Source organism: Callorhinus ursinus, unplaced genomic scaffold (genome assembly GCF_003265705.2).
Source record: "Callorhinus ursinus isolate GAN/ISIS: 27379988/994484 unplaced genomic scaffold, GSC_fseal_2.0 scaffold34, whole genome shotgun sequence".
NCBI classification, from domain to species: Eukaryota; Metazoa; Chordata; class Mammalia; order Carnivora; family Otariidae; genus Callorhinus; species Callorhinus ursinus.
The window spans coordinates 1,015,458-1,023,542 of record NW_027397096.1 but is presented as its reverse complement, the minus strand read 5'-3'; the positions used below and the strand labels follow the sequence as shown (position 1 = coordinate 1,023,542).

Below are 8,085 nucleotides of genomic sequence, written 5' to 3'. Positions count from 1 at the left end.
AGATTTGTTTAGTTGCGCCTGGAAACCCAGCCCTCCCCTCTCTATCTGGAGAACTGCCTCGTTTCGCTGAAGCAGGAGAGGCAGGTGCAGCCTCCAGACCCTCTCTGCTGTTGTCTGGGTGGGTCCCCGGCCTCCTGGCAACCCCTCTGGGCCCCAGGAACTGGCAGCTCCCTTCCAGCCACTCCTGAGCCCCCTAAGAATCCACAGCTCAGCTGCTGTGGGTGAGGCTCTTGGGAACAGACCAGGAAGGATCCAGGACCAGCCTGCTCCAGGGAGAGCCGCAGAGATTGGGCCGACCCAGCACAGCCAGGCTGTGGGAAGTGAGTCATGTTCTGTGAGGCTGCGGGAAGAATCCTAGCACAGAGAACAAGTGTATGTCTGTGTGTGTGTGTGTGTTCGCACACGTGTGCACACATGCATCCCAGTGAGTCAGTGTGCCCCTACCCCATATGGCTCCTCCCGCCAAAAAACTGTGCTGTGCCCGGCCAGACTCGCCCACCCCACAAAAGCCTGCGATCTGCCACCACTTCAGGAATGCAGAGTTAGGGGCGCCTGGGTGGCTCAGTAGTTAAGCATCTGCCTTCGGCTCAGGTCATGATCCCAGGGTCTTGGGATCGAGCCCCGCGTCGGGCTCCCCGTTCCACGGAAAGCCTGCTTCTCCCTCTCCCACTCCCCCTGCTTCTGTTCCCTCTCTCACTGTGTCTCTCTCTGTCAAATAAATAAATAAAATCTTAAAAAAAAAAAAAAGAAAAGGAATGCAGGGTTAGGAAATGAGAAACAGGGTTCTTGTCCAAGAGAAATTTTTTTATTATTATTTTCCTCTCTTGACTGGATTCAGTGTTTCTTGCTCCTCACACACATCCTCTCTGGTGGGGAATTTGGGTTTGTGCAAAGCTCAGAGGAGCTTGCACCTGCCGGGCCCTGGCCGGCAGCATGGCCAACCTTGACTGGAGCCACTGTCCCCTCGCTGGGCTTGACTGTTCCATGCCCTGCACGTCCCCACTCCTGACCCCTGAGTCTGGCCCCCTCCCCCACCTCTGCCCATCCCTGGGCGTCTTCAGAAGGGCCAGGAGGGATGGGGCCTCTGTAATGCAGAAGTGCCTGAGATGGTTCTTGAAATGCCCTCTTTGTTCCCCTTCTGCTAAGGCCACCTGATGCTTTCCCTCCTGCCGCCTACAGAGGACCCTTGCTGGGATGGCCATCAAAGAGCCTCAAGGAAAAATTCAGCAGCTGAGCCATGCTGGAGGCCTGGGCTCATGCCCAGAGTCTCCCTGGCCTGTCCAGACCGTCGCTGGCAAGAACGCTAGGCTGATGACACTGCCCAGCCTGTTGGGCTAACACTGTGGATGCTGCCTGCCCGTCGGCATAAAAGACCCAGAGCCCCTTCCGTCCCCTTCTCCATGAAGCCCGTCCCCAGGGCCTGGCTCCCTGATGTCCAATGAACTGCTTCTCGCTTCTCGCCCTGACAACACCTAGTACAGTGGGGGTGATGGGGTGCTCTGGGGCAGCAGCCGGACTTGTGTTGCATATAAAAACAAGGTGATGCTCTAAACATCGAAGAAGATTGGTCCCCTGAAGTGATTCTTGCTGCCTCCCCTTCTTCTCCCTGGCCCTTCCCACTGACCGTTTGCCCTAGGCCCTGGCAAGCACAGGTTACAACGGGGACTGTTGTTGCCAGGTTGGGATTCTAGACAAAAACCCTGTAACTCTTTTCTTGCTAGAAATCACCAATACAATCCTTAGTTCAACAGATATAGTTTTCCGTATAGCTTATAAACATGAGAAGACATACAGTTTGGGGGGGGGGGCCCTGGGCCTTTGTGTGTATATATATGTGGAGAGTGCGTATATATATATAAGTGGACATAGCTATAAAACTGCACCTCCTGTGAGAATCTCCCTGCACTTGATGCAGTTCTGAATTTCAGCCTCTGATGATCTTTCCTTTGGTAATTGGTTCTTGGAGCCCAGCGGCTGGGCCTGGGTCGGCCAGGGCTGCCTGAGACATCAGGAATGAGAGGCATTACCCCCGAGGGAGGGGCTGAGGGTCGGAGTGAGGGCAGGTAGACTCCGTGGTCTCAGGCAAGAGCCAAAATACCAGCTGCTTCTGTGTTCCCAAGTGGTTGGGACACCCAGCCTCTTGGGTGAGCCTCGGCTCTTCTCCTCTGAGTTCTGCTTTGTCCAGGGATGGCGGGGGGCCCTTCAGACCTCTCCAATGACCAGGATTCCACAGAGCCCAGCTCCTGTGGGGCACTGTCCCATTGTTGCTAATGAAGGATTCACTTTGCGGGCTGTAACCACCTTGCTGGATGGATGCTGTCCGTGGGCGCTCGGCAGGGCCTGGCTGGACAGCTGGGTGTGATGTGCTCCCTAATCCCTTCCCACTTTGGGGCTGTACACTTTGGGTTTATAATCCACCGGGCAGGGCCCAGACCGCAGCCGAAGACCTTACCAGCCTTTGCCTGAAACCCAGCAGATCCTCCACTTGTTAAAAAAAAGAAAAGAGATTCTGTTCCTTGGTGGACACGTGGCAGTGCTGGGTGCCGGCGCCCCAGGTCCTCAGCGGAGAGTGACCACCAGCCCCAGTATCCAGGCCAGGAGGGAGGCTCCCAGGGAACTGCCCGAGGAGGCCTGCTGCACCCCGCTGGGGGCACGGATGGGGGTCCTGCGGGCACACTTGCCCTTCCTCTTGGGCCGCCCAGTGGGCATGATGTCAAAGTTGAACTTGTGCTGGTAGTCAGGGGCGTAGTCCTGCAGCTCGTGGGCCTGCTTTCCGGTGCCCGCCTTGGACACCTGGTTGCGATTCCTGTGGCTGGTGCAGTTCTTGCCCGGCTTCCGGTGGCCTGGGCGGGAGCCGGGCAGGTGGCCATGCGGGTGGCCCCTGTCCCTGGCAGAGCCGCGGGGCGGGTAGTGCTCCTTGCGGGCAGCCCTGTCGGTGGTGGTGAGCGTGTGCGACTTGATCTGGTGTGGGGAGGCTGGCCCCGTGCAGTTCCGGAAGTCCTCGGCTCTCAGCAGCTTCAGGTCCTGGCCTTGCCGCGCCTCGGGGGACGCGCAGGGGACGGCAGAGCTGGAGCCCCGGAATCTCCGCAGCCATTCCCACAGGGAGTGCGCCCGGCAGCCGCAGTCCCAAGCATTCCCGTTGAGGCGGAGGAACTCCAGGGCTCCCAGGGGTGCCAGGCAGTCGCCCTGCAGCTCGGAGAGACTGTTGTTGAAGAGAAAGAGGGTGGTCAGCCTGCGGAGGTCGTGGAAAGCCTTGTGGTGGACCCACTGCAGCTGGTTCTCGTGCAGCAGTAGCCGGTCCAAGTTCACCAGCCCCCGGAACGTGTCCTGGCCCAGGCTCCACAGCTTGTTGCCATGGAGGAACAGGTGGCTGAGGTTGACCAGGTCCACGAAGATGTCGTCCTGCAGGTACTCGATGTGATTGTCCTGCAGGTAGAGGTACTGCAGGCTGTGCAGTCCACCGAAGATACCTGCTGGAAGGGCGCTGAGCCCGCACTTATAGAGGTAGAGGGCGTGGAGCTTCACGAGGCCCTGGAAGGTCTCCGGCGCCAGCGTCCGCAGCTGCCGGTTGTCGCCAAGGTCCAGCTCCTCCAGGTGCACGAAGCCCTCGAAGGTGCTGGGGTCGATGAAGGTGATGTTGTTGGAGTAGATCCACAGGGTGACCATAGCGGGGCTGAAGTGGCCCTGCTGGAGGAGGGTGATGCGGTTGTTCTGCAGGAAGATGCGCTCGCTGTCCTCCGGGATGCCCTCGGGGATGGCGGCGAAGTTGTGCGCCTGGCAGCTGACCGTCATGGGTGCTGGGTAGCAGACGCAGTCCCGCGGGCAGCCGCCGCCCAGGGGCAGCTCCCCGGCCAGCAGCAGCAGCAACAGTTCCACACAGCACCCTGGCGGGGGGGCGGGGGGGAGAGAGAGCACAGCCAGGTCAGGGTCGGCCAGGGGAGGCGGGGACGGCGGGGCTGCGGGGCTGGGGGACGCGCCGCCCCCCTCGGCCGGGCTCTGTCCTGGGCTGTGCCCAACTCGGCGGTCTGGGATGGCAGCCCCCTGGGGGAGGCTCCTGCAGGGAGGAAGGCGGGGGTCGGGCCCAAGCGGGGCCCTCACCAGGCCTGAGACAAACGCTCTGGCGCTCCGCCCCTGCGGAGGCGTCTCTCCCCTGTCCCGGCGGCGAGGAGAGCTCGGGGACGCGCGCCGTACCCTCAGTCCCGCCCCTAAGCCCTAGCCCCGCCCCCAGGCTCTGCGCGCCCTGCTGGGGTGGGCGTCGCAACCCATGGACGCGGCGCCCAGCCTCTGGTTCCCGTCCCAGCTCTGTCACTTACTCCCTTAACAGCGCATGAGCAGGTAGTGCTTCAGACTCCTGGTGTAACAAAGTAAATATATGGACGCCTGAGGAGTCTTTTTATGTATTCTTAATAACAAAGCATGCATGCAAGACACCAAAGTTCAGCTCAAAAGATGTCTCATTTATGGTGCCTTCTGTGTCCTCAAATAATGTGACAGCTCTGTGCCTCAGTTTCTTCATTTCTAAATAGTAGTAGTTGTTCCTTGCGGAGCCGCGAGGATGTGCTAAGGGGACATGTGTGTGAAGGACTGGGGGAGACACCAGGGCTGCCTGGCTTTGCCCCCCCACCCCCATCGGGTCCATCTTCTGGCCCCTCCCCTCTCCGCACCTCACTCCCAGGCTGTGTGCTCCCAGGCTGTGGTTGCAAACCAGGCCTTTTGCCTCTCGACTGTCCGGAGCATTTCCTCTGTAGCTTTCCTCTAATTGGGCATTAATTAGGCATTCGTTAATGGATCCTTAAAATAATTTATTTTCGGATGTGTCCAGCCTGTGGTCGGATAATAGCCCCGTGCTCATTATCGGAGCGGCCTCATTATAGACGATCATCATTACCTGCCTTTTTCCAGGGTCGCAGCTGCCCCAGGCTGCCCGGCAGGCGCGCCGGCTAGCGAGGACAGGCTCCAGGCCGGTAGACCCCCACCCTGCAGGGCCAGGCAGCCATCTCGTCCCTGCCTGGGCTTGGCCTCTTGCCCGTCCCTTCCAGCTTGGCCAGCTGGGCCTCTCGGGGGAGGCTGGGGCCTGGGGCAGCTCAGCTGATTCCTGCTGTAGGCTCTGCCCAAAGCAGGTGGAGAGAACCAACACTCCCCGCCACTCTCAGACTGGCCCGCTCCCGGCCTCACCAGGGCCACTAGGCCAGGCTCCCAGGCCAGCATCCTGACCAGTCTCGGGCAGGCCTAGCCACCACTGCCACCCCCTCATTCCTGGCAGAAACGGCATGGTAAATAAGTGACAGCTCCCAGCTGTTGGGAGTTACGGGCTCGCAGAGAGCAGCAGCTGCTTCCCATCCCCCTGTAATCACCCGGCTTCCACTGAACGTTTCCAACATAAAAATCATCACATATAACTTCGTTTTTGCATAATTGGGTTCGGTTGCGATTTCAGAGCAATTATGACCTTGGTGGCGGCGGCGGCCGTGCAGCTGTGAGGACCCTTTCCGGGCCGGGCCACGCTCTAGGTGGTTCCTGCAGTGTCTTCAGTCATTACGACCACTGGACAGCCTGCAGGCTAAGCCTCAGTTTCCCCTCTCTGTAACACAGGTAGGACACGATCGCTTTGCCAGCATGCCCCACGTGGAGGCTCGGGTCTGACCTCCAGGCCCCCATTGCCCACCTCAGTCTGGCAGGAGGCCCCAGCTGTGCAGGGGGAAGCAAGAGTGTGAGCGGCTGGGAGCCTGGACCCCAAGCCCCAGCTGACTCTCCTGGATCCTGCCAGGTGCCTTGAGCCACCGAAACCCAGGGGTGGGAGGAGGGCCCAACACACACTGGCTGCAGCTTCCACAGAGACTGACACCCCTCTCCCCTCTCTTGCTGGCACTCCTCACCCCTGCCCAGGCTGCTGTCTCCCAGGAACCTTGCCCCAGGGAAGCGCCCCCCTCCTTCCCGTTTGGGGGGGGCGCCCAGGGGACCCCTCCCAGCTCAAGGGCGTTCACAGTACTCACTGTGCTGAAGGGGACCAAGCCACGGTCACAAACCGGTGCTTGTGGGACACACAGTGCCACACCAGACCCGGGGGGTGGGGGCGATGCTGCAAAGAAAAAGGCTTTTCCTGCCCTTATGTCTGGCAGCAGAGAGACACCGACCATGGGGGCAGGGGTAAGCTGTGGCAGGCTCAGCACTAACACCACTCAACATTTGTGCAGCTTATGAAGTTTACAAAGTGCTTCTGCTTGCTCTCCTCTGATCCTCAGCATTACTGTGTGGTGGGGGGTGTTCTCCTGCCCCCCTGGATGGGGGCAGACAACCCTTCCGCCTGCTGTTGTGGCTATGTATCCATAAGGCCCTGGGGCTGGGCTTCTCTGAAGTGTTCCCAGAGAAGCTGGGGGCCCCAAGGAGAGCCATAACCTTCCTTAGGCAGGTGCCCCAGGGAATGTCGGAGTACAGGGAAACGAGGCAGAGACCCCAGCTTGGATGAAAAAAACAAATGCCCAAAAATCTAAGCATGGGCTGAGCAGCCAGCTTGTGAACACGATTTGGCAGATGTGTGGGGTAAACGCAGGACCCAGGGCAGGAACCCCCCATGTCCTTCCTACGAGAGGGGCCCCGAAGGAGGCAGGGACCCCAGCCAACCGCTAGGAGCTGCTCTCCATCCTTCAGTGCTGCCCAGATGCCAGGGATCCAGGCCAGGGAAGCTGCCCTTGCACTACCTCTGCCTCCTTCCACTGGGCACTGGAGTGGGTCTCCACTGAATCTGCTTCTCCACCCTAGAAGCTGGTCCCATCTCCAAGGCCCTGGACCAGCCCTCCCAGCCAAACTCCCCCACCCTTGGCACCCATGCTCAAGCCAATGGGTGCACTGGTCCTGGATCGTCACCCTGCCAGGTTTCTTCCCAGGGAGGCTGGCACTTGGTCACTACAGCTCTTCCTCCGGCCCCGCCGTGTGCCAGTGGGGGCCCCAACCCCACTGATGGTCTGATTAATGTACCAACAATGAGGCGGGTACCTTTGCCGTGCACTTTAAGATCGCAAATTAGGAGCCTTGCACCCCTTCCCATCTGCCTCCTCAGCCCTCTCCTGGGTGGGGCAGGGGTTGCTCTGCCTGAGGGGGCTGAAGAAAGCAAGGCTGGGCCTCATTCCCCTTTCCTCAGGCTCTCCTCCTCTCCTCCAGGGGCATGCACGTGACTGACCGCTCGGCTACTCCCAGGCCTCCTGGCCTCCCACACATCTAAGCTCACGTGAGGCTCCACAGCCTCATTCCTTCCTTCCTCCATTCAATACTTGCCCTGAGTCTCGGAGAGTCCGATGCGCTAGGGCAGGGAGGAGCCCGGGGAAGAACTGCGCAAGCCCTCATGGTTCAATAGCAGATAGGGGGCCCCCAATCCCAGGCAGTCTGGCCAGGTGCTGGGGCCCAGAGTAGGCACCTAAGGGTATGTGTATAAGGGGAAGCTCAGGGAAGGTCCCTGCCGCCCCATGCCACCTCCTCCAGGAAGCCTTCTGCTCCCCTGCTAGCATAGAGAATACACAGTAGAGACTGTATGGTTTCCATGTCCTCCTTCCCGCAAATCCCAAAACCCTTCACCCGCTGGGCAGGAACCTGTGGGGGAGGGGGCGAGTGGACCTCACCCAGTCTACTGAGCAACCCCAGATGTGCTTATGAATGGGCCTGTGGGGCTGGACCTGGCGGGATGGGTGGGAAGGGCATAACAGGCAGAAGGCACAGGATATGCAAAGGCACTGAGGTGGGGAAACAGGCCGTGTGCCCCCATCTTACCCCAGACCTCCCCTCTTCTCTCAGCCTCTAAGTAGTCAGAGCTCCCAAAGAAGCTGTAACACCAGCTCTGCGAGGCTGGGGACACCCAGGCCTGGGGAGGCCAGAGAGGTCCCCAGGGGAACCAGCACTGACAGGACCTCTGCTCCAGTCCCAGGCCAGATGGCCAGAGTGGCAGGGGTCCTGCAGCTTGCCCACCCTGGGAGCAGGACGGAGCTAACCAAGGAGGAGAACCCAGTCCTCATCACGGACAAGGTTCTTTAATGGAACCCTCGCACCACCACACCATCCAAGAGGAAATGAGGCAGAGTGGCGGGGGGGGGGGGG

General features: G+C 60.1%; 1 protein-coding gene across 1 annotated transcript in view; it reads right to left on the bottom strand.

Annotated features, from left to right (window-relative positions):
- Positions 1-765: 765 nt before the first annotated feature.
- The window catches only part of RTN4RL1 (reticulon 4 receptor like 1), a 67,373-nt gene continuing 60,053 nt past the window's right edge, over positions 766-8,085 (bottom strand). The window contains exon 2 of the mRNA XM_025851527.2: positions 766-3,884. Within this exon, the coding sequence (XP_025707312.1) occupies positions 2,560-3,884 (1,325 nt within the window). The 3' untranslated portion in view covers positions 766-2,559. The remainder of the gene's footprint in view (positions 3,885-8,085) is intronic.